The sequence below is a fragment of the Rhinolophus hipposideros genome (genome assembly GCF_964194185.1).
Source record: "Rhinolophus hipposideros genome assembly, chromosome: 20".
Taxonomy (NCBI): Eukaryota; Metazoa; Chordata; class Mammalia; order Chiroptera; family Rhinolophidae; genus Rhinolophus; species Rhinolophus hipposideros.
In genome coordinates, this window is record NC_138066.1 from 25,477,014 (window position 1) to 25,498,814 (window position 21,801).

General features: G+C 37.9%; 2 protein-coding genes across 5 annotated transcripts in view; one reads left to right on the forward strand and one right to left on the reverse strand.

The window, feature by feature from the left end:
• TRIM37 (tripartite motif containing 37) overlaps window positions 1–21,801 on the forward strand; it is a 238,113-nt gene that overhangs the window by 74,310 nt on the left and 142,002 nt on the right. For 2 of the 4 annotated variants that reach the window (XM_081029027.1, XM_081029029.1), the window contains exons 23-24: window positions 6,420–6,530; window positions 8,074–8,152. In XM_081029027.1, coding sequence (XP_080885153.1) covers window positions 6,420–6,530; window positions 8,074–8,152 — 190 coding nt within the window. Of the gene's footprint in view, window positions 1–6,419; window positions 6,531–8,073; window positions 8,153–15,469; window positions 15,533–17,492; window positions 17,753–21,801 lie in introns of those variants that run through there. The other 2 variants (XR_013991978.1, XM_081029028.1) reach the window with 2 other exon arrangements.
• The window catches only part of PPM1E (protein phosphatase, Mg2+/Mn2+ dependent 1E), a 130,131-nt gene continuing 123,605 nt past the window's right edge, over window positions 15,276–21,801 (reverse strand). The window contains exon 7 of the mRNA XM_081029030.1: window positions 15,276–20,374. Coding sequence (XP_080885156.1) covers window positions 19,314–20,374 — 1,061 coding nt within the window. The 3' untranslated portion in view covers window positions 15,276–19,313. The remainder of the gene's footprint in view (window positions 20,375–21,801) is intronic.

Here is a 21,801-nt window from a genome sequence, read left to right on the forward strand (position 1 = left end):
GATGGAGCCAGAGTGGAGGCCGAGATCATATCATAAAGAGTTCTGTTGTATATCTTAGTTAGAATTTGGACTTTGTCCTTTGGAATCTAAACAAGAAGTGAGATAATGAAATTATGTTTTAAAATTCCTACTCTAACTGCATTGTGCGGAATGGATTTCGGGAGGTGGGGATGAGGTGTGGAAATCTGGGGGCAAGAAAACTGGTAAGGAGCTTCTTAAATTAATGTAGGTGAGAGATGACTTGGACTTATTAATTTCAGCCTTCAACTCATAATTCACATTATCATAGCAGTTTTTCTGTATAATTAGCTAGTCAGCACACACAAAACCCTGGAAGTTTTGACATTAGTTTCATTTCTTATTTAAAGCTGATCATTGGCAGCTTATCCTAAACTGGAGAAAGGCATTTGCTTGGCCACATTTAAAATCTGCTGTGGACTTGAACCTATGTCATTTAGAGCCAAGTGATGAGTGTTACTCAGTAACACATTTCCTCTTAGGTAAGGAGTGCGTGGTATAAAGCACCCACAACTCATTAGGAAAAGGTGCTGTAAACATGCATATCCATAGTGCCACAGGAGTGCACCCTTGCAATTTGCTGGTTTACCAGTAGAGCCTTAGGACAGGCAATAAGGAGACTAAATGATGAGATTGGAGGAAGGGAATGCAGTGGACGAAAGGAGCTCTTGTGCCTTTTGGAATCTGCTTTGTTTGTGAGAGGAGAATGGGGCTTTACTCACTGCTGTGGGTATTATTCTATCATCAGCAGGAACCAGTTCTCAAAAAACCTTTACTTTTCACACGGTTAAGCCTTGGTAGAAAGTTGAGTGGGTTTCTCTTGTATCCATACTTAGGAAAAACAAGGCTCTTTATTTGAGCAGAGTATCTAAGAGACAATTTTCTGTGTCAGATCACTGTGGGAGGGTGTCTCTCTCCCTCTCGTCCTCCCCTACCCATTCCTTCCCTTCTCTCTTTTTCAAGCTGTCTGAAGGAGCTTTAAAATAAGACATTGTATATATTACTAGGTGGGAATTTGGGGCTACCCAATTGTCTCTTAAATGTTCTTGAGCATCAATAAAATGTGACTTTTCTTAGACATAACAGGCATCAAGCAGGCTTTTCCTTTCTAACTGGGACCATATGGGACAAGCTAGTATTAATCTGTTTAATGACCATTCGATGCTGAAAAGCTTGGCTCCCCCTATCCCTCCCCATCCCTTTTGATACCTTACAGAGCGCCTGCCTGCCTGCCTGTAGGTAGACCAGTTCCTTCCTTGGTCTGTCTAACACTGGATACTGTGCTCTGATTAAATTCTTACTGAAGTAGCACAGATCCCTTTCAGACAAGTCATAGGTATCAAAACACCCATCCCAAGGAAAGCCGTGGCATACCTGTTACAAACCTAACTGGCAGTCTATCTGAGGGAATACAAAATCTGATGCTCTGGCATTGTTGATTTGTTTGGGGATATTGGTTAGGAGCTTTTAACGTAAGTGACAAAAACGCAAATCAGTTGGCTTAAACAATAAGAAAGATTTACTCTGTTATATTAACAAGAAGTCTCACCTAACTGGTAGGGCAGTTTAAGGGTTGGAAAATTTAGCCATTCACTGTCATCAAAAACTCATTTTTTCTCCATCTTTTACTCTGCCACTCAGTGAGTTGGCTCAGCTCCCCTCAGGACAGCAGGATGGTTGCTGCAGTTCCAAACTTTATATGGAGTCAGAAGAATGTTCTGGGAGGATTATTTCTACATATTTACTTATCAACAAGGAAAACCTTTCTCAGAGAACCTCAACAACTTTCTAACTTCCTCTTATACCTCATAACTAACTGGCAAGAAAAGGAAGTTTGGCAGAGTTTAATCATTTGGTCCCTGTCCCCCCATAGCCATGTGGTATTGTGTTGAGGTTCTGTTAGAAAGGAGGAAGGCAAGTGAAGCATTAGTGTGTGCAGTACCAGGTGGTCAGTGAGTATATTTAGCAAGCACCTGAAATTTGAGCACCTTTGAATAAGGGAGTTGTAACTCAGAAGTTAGCTTTGGACAGTACTGACCATGGAGTGGGTGCTCAAACAATGTGGTAGGCAATTATACAGAAATATGCTATTTCAGGTTTTATTCTAAGATGCAAATTTTTTTCCACATTAATATCTCTGAAGCATCTTACATTTAATGGTACCTTGTAATTACTATCCATGACAACCTACTGACACCTTCTGGTGAGATCAAGACAGGTCCAGTATTCAAAATTCTTAAGAGTAGGTAAACTATCACTAGTTTGCTTTAATCACTACTTAATGCATTGGGTAGACATTGCAATATATGAGATAAGACACAACAAATAGCTTGTGAGCTGTTGCTTGACGGCAGCTTAGTCTCATTTCAAAAAAATGAAAGTAGTTGACTTTTTATTGTGTTTACTCCCTCTCAGTTATTGATGGCAATGGGTGGTACAGGCCCTGTTGATTTAGTAGTCCAACTAGTAAGCGAAAGGTCAAGAGACCAATTTGTCTTTCTCCTTACATTCACAAAGCTTGGGAACTTCCAGATCATAGGACTTGATAAAAAGACCAAGCAGTGTTTTCATGCAGGAATTCCTCCCCAGCATTTCTTGGGAAATGCATGTTTTTCTGAATCCTGAGAAGGAGTCAAAAGAAAAAAATGAAAAAGTTCTAATTCTCCTGTTAGAGTAACCTTAACAATCAACACTGAAACATTACCAGTTTGAAGGAATCCACTTATGTCGAGTTGAAAGTAAAAACTGGAAATGCTGATACCTGGAGTCAAAGGTTAAGATCAACAGAAGCACCTTGGAAAGATGCAGTCAAATCAGTCCTGGTTATAGCTGTTATCATTTTATAAGAATGTGTTCATAGCCCTGTCTGCTGCTATATAACTAATAATGAGTTTATACCGTATAGGAATCCCATGAGCGGTGTTCTAAGACATAGGAAGTTTTGGAAGCAAAATAATTCCTTAAATTGGCATTTTCAATGTATGATTCTATGCAGTACTACAAATCTTGTTAAAAGTTCTAAATGTTACATTACTTGAATACTACCCAGTAATGTTCACAGCATGTTCCAGCATTTGAATATTTATTGTGGGCTACAGTTCTTGGAAATATTACAAATTAAACAATTTTTTTTAAGATACAGTTTGAAAAATGTTGTATTTAAAGAATAAGTTGAGATTTTGGGAATTCAGAGAATTTCAATTCCTTGTTTGTGAATCCAGAAGGTTAGTATCTGTCAGGAATTCAGAAACTAGTACCAAGACTTAAATTTGTGCCTAGAATTTCAAGAATTCAACATAGGTTTCAGTGTTTTCAGCAACAGTCCCATGAAGGGCCATGAGGTGGTGGTGGTGGTTCATAGAAGTAGCTGGTTTGGCCTCTAAAAGTAAGTGTCACTGTGTCTTTAGAGCAGTAAATTGTTTTTCTTTGCTGTATTCAGTCAGTGTCTTCTAAATATTTAAGGGAGAAATAATACACAAACTCTTCTTGAACACAGAAGAGAAAGAATTCACCAGTGAAGGCATCAGGAGCTATGGTTTTCTTTGTTGGGATTTTTATTTTTAACTACAAATTCTATTTCTTTAGTAGTTATAATACCCATTTGTTATTTATTTTTATCTGAATGAGCTTTGGTAGTTTGTGTCTATCAAAGAATTTGTCTATTTCATCTGTGTTCTCAATTTCATTAGTATTAAGTTATTTATACTATTCCCTTATCCTTTCAATGTCTGTAGAATCTGTAGTGATGCACCCTTTTATTTCTGATACTGGTAATTTTGTTTGCTTTTTTTTTAAATCTGCCTAGAAGCTTTTCAGTTTTACTGACCTTTTCAAAGACCTTATTTCATTGATTTCTTTTTCTATTGTTTTCTGCTAATTTTTCTTGTGTTCTTTATTTTCATTTACTTGTTCTTTTTTTCTAGTTTCTTAAAGTGAATGCTTTGATCATTAATTTGAGACCTTTTTCTAAGCATTTAATGCTATAAATTTCCTTTTAAGCACCGCTATAGCTACATTCCAAAACTTCTGATATGTTGTATTTTCATTTTCATTCAATTCAGAATGTTTTTCATTAATTCTGGAAAATTCTCAGCCATTTTCTCTTATTACATTGTCCCTCCTTTGTTACTTTTGCTATCTCTATGGCAGTCTATTTGAACCACTCCCTGATGAGTCAGAAAAAGAACAATTTCTTAATCCTCAGGCGTACACCGGAATCCAATTTGAAGCTCCCTTGCAGTTTTTACTGGTAATGCATAAAGCCCTAGGCTGAGTCCGAGTCTGGAGTTAGAAGATAACTTTATCTTCAAACAGACCAGACCCCAGGAAACAATGTCAAGATGTCATTCCTCAAACCTGCTTATATAAGAAAAAGCTAACCTAAAGTCAGGTGCTTTTGTCCACTCCTCCCACTCCCCTCCCGCCCCACTCAGCCTCTCTGCTGGCGCCTTTCTTATTTTAGGGCCCAGCTCACGGTGGCCCATATGGGGATTGTACTGGCAACCTTGGTGTTATTAGCACCACACTCTAACCAAGTGAGCTAACAGGCCATCACACACCTTTCTTCTTAAATAAACTTTCTAACTTCTTTCTGAGTCTGTCAGTGTTTTCATCTGCGACCGACCAGGGGTTAATTCTACACCAGAACACTCCTTTTTATCCCCTTGTTTCTCAACTGCTTTTTTATAATTTTCGTCTCATTTTTCTCCCTAAATTTATCTATTACTATTTTAATCTTAATGACTTTCATTTCCAAAAAATCTATTTAGTAATTTTTAAAATATCATTTCATTTTCCATATTAAACAGAATTGTGTAGTGTCTTACAGGTTATTTCATGTTATGAAAAGACATGATATTGTCCTATTTGTATATCTGCTTGACCTTTACTTCAGGTAGATTATCTGCCTTGTTTTGTAAATTTTGATTGGAACTTACCTTTTTGAGCGTTTTTTTACCCCCTGGAGAATTCTTTCTTTCTTTTTCCTGGGATACTTCTTGTGACCCAGATTGTGGAAGTTTCCTCCAGAGAGTTTTTTCAAAAATGTTTCAAAGTGTTCACATGCATTTTTATATCTATGTTACAATCTTTGTTAGATAATTTCAACATCTCTGTCGCCTCAGTGTTGATGTTTGTTGATTGTCTTTTGTTGATTCTTAACGTGCTGAAGTAATTTTAGATTGCATTCTGGACATTTTTAATATGATTTTATGAAACTCTGGGTCTAGTTTAGTCTGCCATTTTGGTGGCACTTCAAATTCTGGTCTTACATCAATGTGCTTTTTCCTATTTATTCTTCAGAGTCCTTAAATAGCTGCTTCATGCATTCTGTCCAGGTTTTATAGCTGCATTCAATGGGAAAGACCTGGTGGAATGTTTACTTCGCCTTACCTAGAACCTTTCCTCCAAAGGATTTTACATTTGCTTTGTTCAAAGAACACTAGCTCCTGACCAATTTTTATGTTAATTTCCTGAAATTTAAACCTCAACTTTCAATCCCAAACCTAAATTAGGCACACAGGCCTTAGTTTGAATTCTAAGGTGAGCTGAGCCCAGAACAAAATTCCTTGCTGTCTTCCTGTGCCAGTAGGCAGACTTTTTCTAGTCTGTTCTTTCAATACGAATTTTAGCTATATACAAAGAGTGGAGTTTTAGTTTCAGTTTCAGCTCCCTTTCTATGAAAGACCCTCACATTAAGCTGTCCTGACAACTGCATCATCTGACCCTCTTCCTTGCCTTACCCTGCTTTGTTTTGGCAACTGGAGTTCCCTTCTTTTAAATGTGGCTATTCGTTAAAATAGTATTTTAAGTTTGTTTTATCTACCATTTATAAAGATTTGTAGCAGAAAGATTTTCAGATTTTCTTGATCGCTGTCTTGATTGAAACAGATATACTTTCTATAGATATTTCCTTTTAAAAAATCAGCTGATATACACAAAAACAAAATTGGAGTCCCAAATGGGATAATAACTCATTTACTGCTAGAATTACTGGAATTTTTTTATAGACATACATTATGTCTATAAATGTGTATTTGTATTTATGTAAATGTTTACGTATGTTTTAGGCTAGAAACTATTACATCTACATTGAATTAGGATTAAGAGTTCCCTGTTATCTCTATGACTAGAAAAAACTGTTTGCTTTAGAAAAAATATTTTCAGTATAATGAAATTAATACTGGTTTCACATTATGACTTTCAGATACTATGGAAAGGGTAATTTTAATCTTTGAGGAGAAAAATAAAACCAGAACTGAGGTTTTCCTTTGTTTGGTGTCTTATATTGTCTTGGCATCCAATGCAAAATTGAGTAGGAATCGTAGATAAGGAGATTTCCATTTCCTTTCACTTGAAGTGGTTTGTTGTCAGAAACATGTTCTCCCCTTCTTTCCTGCCAGGAATGAGTAGCGACAGTGATATTGAATGTGACACTGAGAATGAGGAGCAGGAAGAGCACACGAGCATGGGCGGATTTAACGACTCTTTCATGGCACAGCCCCCAGATGAAGGTGCAACACATCTTGTCATTTCACAGAGATTAATAAAACCACCTCTTCTGCTGCTGCTGCTGCTGCTGCTTCTTTTGCTTCTATTTCTGCTTCTGCTTCTTCTCTGCTGCTTCTGCTTCTTTTTCTTTTTTAATTATTGTCATTTGTGAGACAACATTCTGTGGGGTAAACTAAATGGTGAGTACTGGAAAAATCTGGTAGGTAATATTTTGCTGGGCAGACACCTAATGGATGCTACTTATTGGGTGCTTCAGGGGTCTTTGGTACAGCCTGTGACCTCTGAGAATAGCTTTTACATTGTAAAGAGTTGGGGGGGAACAAAACAGAAGAATTTTCGACAGAGACCATTTGTGGCCTACAGTGCCTAAAAATATTTACTATCTGCCCCTTTATAGAAAACGTTTGCTAACCCCGAGGGAGGTTTCAGATGTTTAATTTTAATTTTGTTTTTTTCTCAGAGATATTTGTAGCCTAGCTAAAGATAACTTTTTCTGATTTCTTAGAAATGTATGCAGATTATGGAATCATCAATTTTTATTTCTTCTTCCTCCCAAAAGTCTTAGAAAAAAAAACTCATTGAGAGAAACCCATTGTTAGTATTGTTTGTTTTGTTTTAGGTATACGACATAATGATTTGATATATATTTATATATGTGTTTGATTGCCACAATAAGTTTAGTTACCATCCATCACCCATTGTTAATATTTTATCCAGATACCTCAATCTGAGCATTCCTCCACAAGATTTCCTGGAATGACAGCATTGTTAGGCTTGTGCTAAATGTCAGCTTTATTTCCCTGATGTTCTACTGTGTTTCCCTGAAATAAGACCTACCCCGAAAATAAGCCCTGGTTAAGATCTCAGCCAGACAGACGCATTTAGTACTCTATGACAATGTTCCAGAAGAAGATGACTTGACTGTATTTGAACAAATGTAGATTGTTGTACATGAAAAAAGACATCCCCTGAAAATAAGCCCTAATGGAGCAAAAGTTAATACAAGACCCGGTCTTATTTTTGGGGAAACACAGTAGTGTCTTTTTCAATACAGAGCAAAGCATTTGATGATTTTTAAGTATTAAAACACTCTTAGTAATTTTCTCTCCTAAAAGAAGCAGCCAAATTTTGGGCAGTTTTTTGGAGTGCTGATGGGTTTTTGTAGTGATTAAATTGCATGTGCAATTTAGTTGTCTTTGAAATCCATTTTATGTTTACAAAGTCGGTCTTCAGAGTGTACACCATTGTCATTTCCTGTTCCCTCCTTCAGCTGCTCGCACAGTGTGTCCGGGAGGACAAAGTGGGGCAGTGCCGTTCAGCTTCTAATTGTGGGTATCTAGTCCACATTTACCTTTTCTCCTTTAGTTTTCCCTTGTGTTTCCCCTTGTGTTATACCTGACTCACATCACAAATTCTCTGACGACAGATTTGTTCATAACCCAGGAAATCTGCATCGCTTAAATAACACACTTGATAAAGTCATTTAAAGACATGGAAAAGATAATACTGGTCTTTTAAAAAAATCTTTTGATTTTTTTATCTTAGATACGCATGGCAATTTTCCTGATGGTGAACAAATAGGCCCTGAAGATCTCAGCTTCAGTACTGATGAAAACAGTGGAAGGTAATTTTCAAACCACGAGAACTGACTTGCAAGCTGTCTTGACTCTGAAATTTGCTGTAGTTGGTGCTCAAATTGTCATTAATCAGATAATCAGATTTGGTCTAATTTTTTCCATCACATCTACCTGAAATAGTAATTCTGAAATTTTAGAAAGTAGCACAATTGTAGTATAAGACATTAGTATACAGAAAAAAAATTAATAGTATGGGAAGAATTCTGTGTAATGTAATGAATAACAGTGTAGTTCTTAATTAATGTAGTAAAATAGTATATTTATTAAAAGCCATTTGTCTGCTACAACAGAAGGGCAATTAACTGCCAGAAAATGTACCTAGAGACACTGCATGCACTCAGTAACCTGCTTGGTATCAGGGCTCTTCTGTTGGCTAGAGGCTCAGTTGTGTTTCAATGACCACCTTTGTATTTTGGGTTTTAATCACAGTTTATTATAGTTTCATTAGTGCCTAGAGATTAGTGAACAGAAACATAACGTAGGTGGAGATTCTGCCCTGTAGATACTATATGTGAATAACTGAAGTAACACTAGACTGAATCTGCTCTTTGCAGTTTGTTGACTGACTAAAGTTAACTTATTTGTTTGTTCAAGTGCAGGCACACTGATTAATGGCACATAATCTTTCTGCTGTGTGACTTTTACAAATGTAATTTTAAATGAATTAAATTAATGTGGATTGGTTATGTTCCTGGTCATATGCACACATGTAAGATCATTTAAAATTATTTCAATTTTCTGCCTCTTACTAAACAACTAAAGTGCAACAAGTATTTCAAACCCTCTTTTCTCCTTTATTTTCATTAGTTGGACATTGATTTCAGTGTCAATACATTTAAAGATCCATACATATTGCACAGTGGTTTACATGAAACTGGTATAAGGTTTACTTTTATACTTGCAATTAGCCCCAAATAATTGCCAAACTTTGCCATTGGGCTCCTGCATTTGTGTTTGAGCTGCTATACTCTTTGTGAAAATTACACTGAAAGTTGACTAAGAGACTATTGAAAAAGCATGAATATATATATATATACATGCGAGAGGCATCTCATCTGCTTATATTTTTCTTAATATTGTTCACTTTTCCATGTCTGATGTCTTGCCGATTGCTGTGATTCATGGTTTGCTTTTGTTCAAAACAGTTTGCACTTTTTGTTAATAAAAACGAATCTGAGAAAATATTATGCCTCTGCAGTTTATTAAAAGTGGGACAGGAAGCCCCCCCTTTTTTTTCCTATTCATATTACCTGTATGTTATAGAGGCTGTTGAGCTCTGCAAACTGTTAGTAAATGCATGGGAAAGTTAGGAGACTTATTTATAATCTCCATAATATGTATGGTCACTTTTTTCTCAAACGTTAGTTGGAAATATTTAAGTACTATAATCTTAGGAGAAGTAAAAATTGAGCATTTTTAAAATTATGACTAACATGTTAGCATTGGCATGCTGTTGTATAGTTATTAGGTAGTTTATCATGCAATGATCTAAAACATTAATAAGGTCTAAAAACAATTCATTTGCTATTAGGTGGAAATGTATTCATGTATGTTACATTTGATGAGATATTTTTAATCCAGGTTTCTCTTTATCTGTACAGTGTAATGGATGAAACTATATATAGTAAAAATTTAGCACGTTTAATGTTGAGAGCAAACAATTGTAAGAATTGATTAGAATTTTTAACGCGGCGCGTCAGAATCCATAAACACAAATGTGATTGACACTTTGAATCTCTCACAATTGCCTAGCTGTTTTTTGTCCTGTACAAATTTAATGTAGATCTGAGTGCTTTTCCATGTGCCTTTATAATTCTTTTTATTTTCAAAATGTGGAAAACCACATGTGGTTACGAACTAAGAGAAGCCGGAGAATAGACTATTCAGTTGGGGAAATTAACTTGTAAAAGCATGAGTGAACTAGTCATGAGATTCACTTGAGATAGATAGATATAGATATAGATATATAGATATAGATAGGTAGGTATATAGATGTATATCTATATCTATATATACACTCCTATCTATATCTATATATACACGCCCCTTAACTGCAGTTTTGCTTTCCACGGTTTCAGTTACCTCTGGTTTAAAAAGGTTAAATGGAAAATCCCAGAAACAGTTCATAAATTTGTAATTGCGTGATGAAACGTGGTGCTATCTTGCTCCATCCCATCCAGGAAGGGAACCGTCCCTTTGGTTCAGCGTATCCACGCTGTATATGCTGCATGCCCATGAGTCACTTGGTAGCCATCTCGGTTATCAGATTGACTGTCATAGGATCGCAGTGCTTGTGTTCAGGTGAGCCCTTATTTTACTTAATGGCCTCAAAGCACAAGAGTAGTAATACTGGCAATTCGGACATTCCAAAGAGAAGCTGTATAGTACTTCCTTTAAGTGAAAAGGTGAAAGTTTTCAATAAGGAAAGAAAAAAAAATGTATACTGAGGTTGCTGAGATCTACAGTAAAAATGAATCTTCTATTTGTGAAATTGTGAAGAAGGAAAAAGAAATCTGTGCTAGTTTTGCCGTCACACCTAAAACTGCAAAAGTTAGGGCCACAGTGGGTAATAAGTGCTTAGTTAAGGTGGAAAAGGCTTGAAGTTTGTGGGTTGAAGACACGAACAGAAAACATGTTCTGATTGATGGTTGCATGTTGCACCAGAAAACACTGAACCCATATACAGACTTCAGCAAGGGGTCCCTTAAAATGAGTGACACCAAGCAGGGGATGACTACCCACGGTTTTGGGCATTCCTCGGGGATCTTGGAATCCCCTGTGGATAAGGGGGGATTACTGTCATAACCTTTGAGGTATCCCTCTGTCCTTACTGGGAGGGTTTGTGTTTTTTTAATCATAAACGTTCTTAAGCTTTGCTCTTATTTTTCATGACCATGAGGCTTTTCAGCCAGTGGATTCCTCCGGTGTCAGTGATATTTGGATCGTGGTATACTTGGATCTTGAGTATTTTTCTGGCTTTTCTTATGCTCAGGTTTTGTCTAAAAACAACCAGGACGCTGCCCTTAATTTTAGATGGAGAGTCGTTGAGACCCTTTTGAGTTCCTGTACCCATTACCCAGCTTCTCCTTTTGTTAACATTTTACAGAACCGTAAATAGAACAGTGATCAAAACTAAAATTAGTCTTGTTTACAGTACTGTTAACTAAACTGCAGAATTTGTTAAGATTTCACCAGTTATTTCAATAACGTCCCTTTTGTGTTCCAGAATCCAATCTAGGATACCACCTTGTATTTAGTTGTGTTTCCTTAGTATCTCCCAGTCTGACAGTCCTTGGTCTTTCCTTGTCTTTCATAACCTTGACATTTTTGAAGACAGCCAATTACAGTTGACCCTTGAACAACATGGGTTTGAACTGCGCAGGTCTACTTATACGTGGATTGTTTTCAATAAATGTGAGTATACAGTCAGCCCTCTGTATCTCTGCGTTTTGCATCTGCATATTCAACCACCTTTGGGTCAAAAACAGTCTACTGACTGTATGCATTGTTCTGTGCCATTTTATATAAGGGGCTTGAGCATCCATGGATTTTGGTGACGGGGCCGGGGGGGGGGTCCTAGTACTAATTCCCCACAGGTAACTAGGGATAACTCTATTTAAGTTTTGGGGAGTCAGAAGTTACGCACAGACTTTCGACTGCGTGAGAGGTCAGTGCCTCTAACCCATATGTTGGCTAAGGGTCAACTGTATAGAGTGTTCCTCTGTTTGGGTTTGTCTGGCGTCTTCTCATCCTCAGTTGAGGTTATGTGTTGTTGGGAAAGCTACCACAGAGGCCACGAGCCCTTCTGAATGAGCTGTATGAGAAGCTGTGGGATGCAGACCTCATCGGTGATGTTCGTCTTGATTACTTGGTGAGGGTATTGTCTGCCAGGACTCCCCACTATTTACTGTTTTTCCCTTTGTAATGACTAAATATTTGGGGCAAGTACTTTGAGAGTAAACAAACATTCTGTTTCTGCTCTTAACCACTAATTTTAGCACCCAGGAGTGGATCTTGCCTACGGTAATTAATATTGGCAGTGTTCTAAATGCTGGTTTTCTATTTCCCTGATTTCTTCCACATTTATTAGAATTCTGTAAGGAAAAGTCCCTTCTTCTCCATTTGTTTATTCAGCTACTTATTTATACCAGTGTAGACTCACAGATATTTATTTTATTCTTGGAGTTATAATCTAGTGCTGTCATTATTTCAAGTTCAGTTTGTTCCAGTTTAGGCTGTTGGAAGCTGTTTCAGCTTGGCCCCTGTAACCTTTTGATATGTTCCATCCTACTCTTTCCCTCCCTTCCCTAACCCTACAAGATGTTCCAGGCTCATCTTGTATTTTCCATGCTCTTTTTTTAGACCATGGTATTTAGAAACAAAGATTTGGGTGCTGCTGTGCTTATTGTCACTGGAGTGTCACTGCTTCTAGTCCCTCTCAGTGGAGAGAATAAGAAATGTGTACATACTTTTGCAAACACATCTAAATGTACCGTGTTTCCCTGAAAATAAGGCCGGGTTTTATATTAATTTTTGCTCTAAAAGACGCATTAGGGCTTATGTGCAGGGGATGTCATCCTGAAAAATCATGCTAGAGCTTATTTTCCAGTTAGGTCTTATTTTCAGGGGAACACGGTATCTGTTTGTATGTATATGTACACGTTTTAAGAAGAAAAACCGTGTGTGTCTATATTGATCCCTACAACCCCAGTCCAATTCCACAGCACTCATTTTAGCCTTTCCTTTTATTTATTATATCTTTCTCTAACAGCCTGGCTTTCATTAGCTATAATATACTTACTTACATGTTCAATCCTAATACATAAACCAAGTAGTTTCAGAACTATTGACTTACACCTTTGTGAGAAACAAATTGATCAGCTACAGTCCAGTGTTTGTGTACAGCCTTTCAGTATCATGTCAGAATACTTTCCCAATGTTTAGGTATTAAGTTACATTAGTTCTTTTCCTCCCTAGCTATCTCTTCAGTGTGATGATGTGGTTCATTTGTAATGTAGTTAGATTCATCTGTTATACTCTGCATTCTATCTGCCCACACACATCCTGGTAGATTTTTAAATTTACATACATTAAAATGCAGTTTTTGTGGCATACACAGTTCTGTGGGGTTTGACAAATAGAGTCGTGTTATTTGCCATCATACAGAACAGTGCAGTCCTTGGGCTGGCTCTTTATAGGTATACCCCTCCCCACCACCCCCAGCCTCTGGCAACTTCGATCTGTTCTCTGTCCTTTTAGGTTTCCCTTTTCCAGAATGTCACATAAATAGAATTACACAATATGGAGCCTTTTGCTTTACCGTAATCCAGTTGCGTTTCAACCGTCTTGTGAGAATCAGTACTTCATTCTCCTTTATTGCCGAATAGTATTTCACTGTATGAATGCACCACAGTTTATTCATTTACCCATTGAAGGACATTTGGGTTATTTCCAGTTTGGGGTAATTATGAACTTTATTAACATTTGTGTGAATATAAGTTTTCATTCTCAAGGGTAATATTGTGTTTCCTCAAAAATAAGACCTAGCCAGATAATCAGCTCTAATATGTCTTTTGGAGCAAAAATTAATGTAAGACCCAGTATTTTATTTTATATTTTTATATTTTATTTTAACTTAATTTAATTATTAACACCCAGTCTTATGTTAATTTTTGCTCCAAAAGATGCATTAGAGCTGATGGTCCGGCTAGGTCTTCTTTTCAGGGAAACACGGTGTATGCCTTGGAGTGAGATTGCTGGGTGTATAATAAGAGAATTTGCTGGTTTTGTCCCTGGTTCTTGGGATATAGCCTCTAAGTGCTTCGAATTTCCTGAGTGATAAGAGTGTCTATTTATGGTGGGTCCTGACCGCTTATGCTAATGAGATGACTCAGGATGGGGGCTGGCCATGCCAGAATGACTAATCATGTGATTAGAGGATTAGGGCTCTGAGTCATGTGATATCAGCCGGAAGAGTTCAGCCTGATTTCTGGTAAGTCAGTCATGCCTACGGAAGGAAACCCCAGTAAGAACTTGGCACACTAACGCTCTGAGGTGCTTCCAGGTTGGCAGTCCTCTGTATTGCTATGCATCTGTGTTTCAGGAGGGTACCATGTCCTGATCACAAGGAAGCCTCACAGTGGGCCTGTCCTAGACCTTACCCTGTGTGTCTCTCGTTTTTGCCTGGTTCGGATTTATATCCTTATAAAACTATATTTGTCTTTTCCTGAGTTCTGTGAGCTATTCTAGTGAATTATCAAACCTAAGGGCGGATAATGGGAACTCCCAAATTTGTAGTCAAAAATGAGGGTGGTGGCCTGGGATCCCCAAACCTAGAGCTGGTATCTGCAGTGAGAGCAGACTGTGGAGGAGGGACTTTGCCCAGAACCTGAGAAGTTTGGCCTAACACCAGGTAGTGGTGTCAGAATCATTGCACTGAGTCGCATAGTAGGTATATATGCTTAACTTTGTAAGAAACCCCCAAACTTTTCCAGAAGTGCCACTGCCATTTTGTATTCCCAATAGCTACTGAGGGTTCCAGTTATATCCCATAAACACTTTGTACTGTGTATTTTTAATTTTAGCCATTCTTATGAGTGTATAGTGATACTCATTTGGCTAATATTTTGTTGAGGATTTTTGCATCTATATTCATGAGGGACATCGGTCTGTAGTTTTGTTGTTGCGGCTTCATCTAATTTGGTATCAGAGTGATGCTGACCTAGTAAAAATGAATCTTCTCTTTCCCGGAAGAGAATATATAGAATTGGTATTATTTATTCTTTAAATATTTGATAGAATTTGCCAGTGAAACTATCTGGAAGGAGATTTCTTTTTCTTTCGTGTGTGATTTGGGTATTTATCCTGCTGGGTGTTCTGAGCTTGGATCTATGGTTTGGCGTCTATCATTAATTTTGGAAAATTCTCAGCCATTATTTCTTCTGCCCCATTATATAGCAACACTTAGCAGATTTTCTTTTTAAAATGTCCCTACTCTAAAGTTTATGAAAACTACTATTTCAGGATTTTATTTTCAGTCCTAAGGGAAGCAGCCTAAATCTCAGCACTAAATAACTTATCTTTCCTTTGAATAAAAAGACAAATGACCAGTGGTTTTAAATTGCTGGGTTTTATTAAGATATTGGCAAAATTTCAACATACTTCTTACCTGAATGAACAGTTTTAATAAATAAAACACGAAGGATCACTCATGATTACAACTGAACTCAGAAGTGAGCGGTAGAGCGTAAATTGATAAATTTACTTGGTAAGAAATGATTCACTGCATTCGCTTTACTCCATAGGGAATTCTTTGCAGAGAAATATGAACAAGAGAACAAAGCCTGTCTCACCAAAGAGCACCTAGAGTAAGTTAACGAGGATGCATGTGGATTAATTATCTAATCATCAGAGTTTATTAGAGTTATTTCCTTTTCCAAACAATTGCTCTGTCAGTCTGGAGTTCCCTATCTTAGTTCATATTTTCTAATTAGTACAATAAATAGTATTCAAAATAGAAGATAAAATGCCACTAGAGGAAGTAACAGTTTTTTTCAACACAGTACCATTTGTCTGGAAAATAGTTTTGTTATAATATTGGTGGTATCTTGTTTTGAGAAAAATCATCTAAGCTATTCACAGGTTAGAACAGAAGAGTCACGGTTTTAAAAGGTGAGAAAAGTATGTTCTTACTTTTGCTAATTAATATGCAAAGAACAATTGTCCCAAATTATGACGTGACCAAAACTATAGTATCCCCTTTTATGGCCTTGCTTGAGGTGAGAATGATCACTGAGTGAACAAATTATGGAAAACATCAAAATGATAATTTAAGATCACTTTCTTACAAAGCCTCGAAAAGCCTTTGATGGGGAAGGAAGTACTTGAACCCCAGCAGTTTTTTCTGCAAACACTGACCTAACTTTATGCATCATTTTCATCTGCCCATTGGATGTTGCCCCTCTTACTGGCATCAGTGGAGTGTGGTTGTCATGAAGACGCTGTACCACCAGCTGACATTCCACTATAAACGTGCTCAGAATCCGACTCTGACATTGACTTTTGTTGACATTGTCCTAGGAAAAAAGGTGTTACTTTCAAGGATCCTCCTAGTTAAATGCAACCGTAACTTTCATCTTATTAATTCAAGGACAGTGGATGGCACTTCTAGGTAAAGAAAAAGTATATACATATGTGTTTCCACCACTGTACAGAGCTAACTGGGACTGATAGGCCCAGTGTTTGGTGTGATAATGCTGCTTCACATGAGATCTCCATCAACAGTACACATCCAGAAAGTGAACAAAGGAAGCCTTTCAGTTAGGGATTGATTCCCTTTGAAACTCACAGTGAATGCACAAGGAGTTTGTAATGACTTCGCTTGGTGACTTGAAGTCCATTTCCCTAACCGATGCTATACTTTCTTGTTTATATTTATTTTACTATTTCCTATTCTAACAAAACTTTAGCAGGCAAACAAATTGATGCAGATCGTGTTAAATTCAAAAAGGGATACTGCCACTCTTAAAGAGACTGAGTGTAGAACTTTCACCACCACTAAATTACGCAATGAGGAAAAGTACAAAACATAATTCACAGACTATACCTCAGCATTAACAGTTAATATGTATTATATAGATACTTTTATATCGCTCTAATATTTTTACAATCACCAGGTAACACCATCATTAAGTACGAGTTACAGAAATGTGTGGAAACCATTAGTTAGAGGGGTACTTATTGCTTACGTCAGCAAGCAGCAAATAAGGGCACAGGCTTTGAACTGAAGGGAACTACTTTCTATCATCAGTGGCATTAAGATATAACACTGCATTTCACAAAGCACTGCTTTTATCTAGTTTCTAGAACCAAGAGCAGCATATATCAGACCAATAACCACTACTTTAATATCTATTAGAGAATTTTAAAGGACTTACCTTACAAATGGTACTTATCTACTCTATAAATATGCATGTTGTGGATGAATGAAAATTTGCTATTTTTTACAATATTGTTTTATAACTTGACCACACTAGAACTACTTTGATTTATTTTCTAGAGGGCTGCTGGTATGAGAATGGAGTTAACACTGCTTATGTAGTCAAACCTACAAATCCAGACCCTTAAACACGTGGTCTGTGTTCATCCCAATTTCATCCAACCATTTTTCCCCACTGAAAAAACCTATCACTTGTACCCTCTTTCCTTTCACCTTTATTCTGATCAAAAACAACTATAGAAAATCTTTAAAAAATATGTTTAACTGGCTAAATGCTCTGGATTATAATACACCAACACTCTGCTACCTCTGTTTTCTTGTTTCTTTAGATAATTTGATTCGAAACTGACACTGCACCTGACGGGTTTGTTTACAAGATCTGGGCTTCAGGAAATGAAAGATGTGAGTGAGGTCCTTGTGGGGGTAAAGGAAAGCACTGGGTGGTGAAGATTCTGGCACTGTAGTTGGGGCCATGTTCACTCCCTCCTTTTCAGCCGTGTGTCACAAGACTTGAGAAAACAAATACTGAAAATCTACTTACATCCAAATTTTTAAAATAAAATCTATAGATTAATGATCTGATCCTTGCTAAAGTGAAGCTGTTTTTACTTATTTGACAAAGATATGCTGGCACCCAAAATATGCTACAGTCCTCTATGTTTTTAAAATCCAGGAATTTTAGTCCTCCATTATGGATTTGGGGAACATAAATTGTATTATTATGTGAAAACATGATTAGGCAGTGGACATTTCTCGGCAAGAGCATTTGGTCCCTTGCTAGTATGCATGACCGAGCACTATAGCAGGTACCTCCTGTCCATTGGCAGGGTTGCTCCATGGCTGACTGGGGGAGGGTGAAACGTCACGTGGACACATTCCTGATTCTCAGAATCAGAGGCTGCTTCACTGAATGAACCTGATTGTTAGTTTATTTGCTGTCTTTAGTTGAAGATATGCCTCTGGCTTGAAACTGCAGGAATGGCAAAAAGCAGACAATTTAAAAATATCAAATACAAATAAATAAATACTGAAATGAGAAACATGTCCTATCTACAATCTGAAGTTGCATGTAGCAGGACTCGGGGGCGTTCTCCATCATAACTAAGCAGACCTTAGTCTGAGTATAATCTGCAGTCTCCTGTGCGCTTGGCCTCTGGGCTCAGTTTAGTCAGTACTTGCAGTCCCTTCACACCAATTCCTTTATTCCCTTGGGGGAAACAGTTTTAGAGAGGTCAAAACTAGTATTTTTCATTCTCCAAAACCACTTTTTAGAGTAGTATATGCCTTTGCTGTCTGTGACCTTAAGAAAAGGCAGAAAAAACAGAAAGAATACTTTTCTTTTTAAATGGCAACTTGATTCTAGTATATTTATACCTTACATCATCTCCATTAAACAGATGAAGGTCCCGTGAAAACCACGTTAGCATCATAACAGTTGTAAGCGATCTTCTAAAATTACAAATAATAAAAATTCTGCCGAAAGCACCATAGCAGGTTATGAAGCTCCCAAATAGCTACAGCCCTAGGAAATACTTTTACATTCAAAAAATTTTCATAGTCTTTTATGTTACAGAAAAAAAAATCAGTAAATCTTTATGACTATATGCTGCCTCACAAGTCTGAGAATATGACATTTTTACACTAGGTTTCTACTTTCATTGTTACCAGTTAAAACCCATATGGCTTTTAGTCTTTCATTTACCAACCAGAAAAGGGGGGGAGGCATTTCCCTCCCCAGTCTTTTAAGGAACATTCCCCAACTAAATCTAATTCTGCATTACGCTTTCCATAGTTATATTAGGCACATCAGACCAGATTTCAACTGCGTTGAGATTTTTCAACACTGTGTATCCTGACTAAAATAACTAACTCGCAAGCTTCCACTAGTGACGTGGGGTGGGGTTGTCTGCAGTGGAGAGCTACATTACAGGGATCAGTTGTGTAATTTTGCTAGTGAAACTGCCAATTAGTTTCTTTAGAGTGAAAACACTGTATTTTGAGTGTCCTAGAGATATATTTACATTTAAGAATTGAGCCATCCATGTCTTCGCAGTGAAGCGCATAGATTTCAGAAATGTCTACCTTGTTCTACTCTGATAGTGGTGTTTTCATGGGGGAGGGAGCTAGCTAGCCTACTTTAAAGAGAATGATTATATTTTACAGCTCTGGGGAAGGTCTGGATATGGAATATCATTACTCTTTCTGAGTTTCCTCATCATGTTTTCACTATACTCTTTCCAACTATTTTGCCTCCATGGTAGAGAACTTCTTAACATCCTATTTCTCTTCCCACTTCGAATAAGTGAAGACAGGCTGGTGCCTACTTTGTGGGAAGGCTCTTGAGCAGAGAGAAATGCATTAAACGTCGGGTTAAACCTGAAGCTGTGCCGCCTCTTTGAGTAGTGGTAGCGTAGATGAGACAACCTAGAACCTCTCTTTCCCAGTAATTGGAACTGTTCATTCTCCAACCTAGAACAGACAGGAGACAAGCTCTCCATTCTGGGCATCTGCGGCCCTGCTGAACCCAAATTAAAGGAAGAGGGAAACATTCTAGCACCACTCCGTTCAGGCAATGATGATTGAGCTGGTTTTTTCTCCATTATTAGCTCATTAATAAGATTTGCTTTCTTTGGTGCACCAGGGCCAAACATCTCAACTGGTGCCAAAAACTGAGCACTTTGAGGTTTGCTTGCTTCTATTTGTGTGAGATCTAGGTAGCCTGGGTCCTCCAGCACGTTGGTTTGGGACCCTGGGCTCAGGCTAGTTCTATCAGTGAATGAATCCACACGCCCGTCATAGCCTAGATCGGCTGGTGCTGAGCACTGGTGCTGAGGCCAAGGGCGTTTGCTCTCTCCATGATTCTCCTTATCATCCCCACCATCTTCTTGCCCTCCTTGAAAAGAGTTCTCTGTCCAATCTGATTCCTCACTAACATTTACGGCTTTGTTCATGTCCCTCAGGAATACCACAATAACAGTGATATTATCACTTGACCCAGCATCACGAGCTGACGCCACTAATTTGTGGGCGACCATGCTACTGTCTCCATTATTCTCCTTCAGGTGGTCAGACACGACCTTCACTGCCTCGTCAGGGTTCACGGTGTCGTAGAAGCCATCGCAGGCCAGAATGAGGTAGTCTTCTGTTCCATCCAAAACAGTAGAGGCAGAATCAGCATCCCCACAGATGTATGGCTTATGTTCAGCATCTCCTGTGGGAATTAGAAGGTAGGTCAGAGTTTGGTTTAACTTGCATGTAAGAATGTTTGTGACTCTGATCACAATCTGCTGAATTGTGATATGAATTTATGAGAAAGAATTTATAAGCTAGTTGTAGATAAACCACTTGAATTCTCCGCTTATCAGATGCTGCTCACTCCATACTCGCAGTTAAATAATTGCCATTCACTGGGCTTAATTTCTTATCTAGTTTAGACTCTGAATCTTGTGCCTGTAGCTATGACTTAGGCTTAGCAGAGCAAGGCAACAAACGTCAAATCTAAATTTGTTGCTGTACGGAAAAATCCAATTCTATGTAGGAAAACCTTGTTGATTTAGTAGCTCTATTCTTTTACTGGTGGTTAGGTTTGATTTGAGAACAAGTCCACATTGAAAAACCAAAGTTCTGATCACTCTCTTCATTAAACACTTAATTTTTGTTCTGCCCCTGTTTAGAAATCAGTAGCTTCATGCTATGAGCACAGAGGAAGGTTTGAGTTACAAAGGGATTTTTAAAAATCCAGTCCAAATCCCTCAAGCCAGGAAAGTCATCCCAAGCCTCTGACAAGGTAACTAGAATGTTAGTCCTGTTTGCTTTTCATTTTTGAAATGCTGCTTTCCATACTACTTGTAGAGAACAGTTAGAAAGTGTATGATCATTTTTCTTATCTTCAGGGACTACCATATTCTTGCTTTCTTCATATGATCTCTCATCTTCTGTTTTTATTGCTGTTGTTCATTCTCCATTTGTGAACAACTGTGAGAACCCCCCTCGCCCCAAGCCCTACTGGGTCTTTATTTCTCTCTTTCCTTGCTTAGCTCATCCACTTACAGAATGACATTTGAGCTGGGCCTTGAAGGATCGTTAGTTGTCACCAGGCAGAGTTGAGGGAACAGAATTAGCAAAGACAGAGAGGCAGCTGTTAGGCAGTAATGTGTAGTTGAATATAGCATGCTTGGAGTAGAGATGGACTGGAGCCATCAGGCCCACGAGCTAGGTTTCTGTCACAAGACTACTAAAATCATCCATCAACTACAGTGCATATTGGAGCTTTCAGATCCAGTGCACTTCCAAAGCCATTCATTTTCTTTTAGGTATTTGGTGAAAGCCTAGCAAAAGGGTCCTCAGCCATTGGGTAGCCAAATAGCTTATTACTACAACAGGGACACTCATTTACTTCTTTACATAAAAAACACAGACTATTGAGCAATAATTCCTAGGTTAGGGTATCATAACTCATCGGTAAACAATAGTTTTTAAAAATGTACAAGGTGCTTTCTCATTTGTAAAGTATGGTGGCACGGAGCTTAGCGGTTAAAGAATGCCAGCACGAGAGTCAGAGTCAGACTGCCTGCGTCCAAATCCTAGCACTGGTTAGAAATCCTCATAGTTACTGTGCTTTCCATTGCACTAACACGG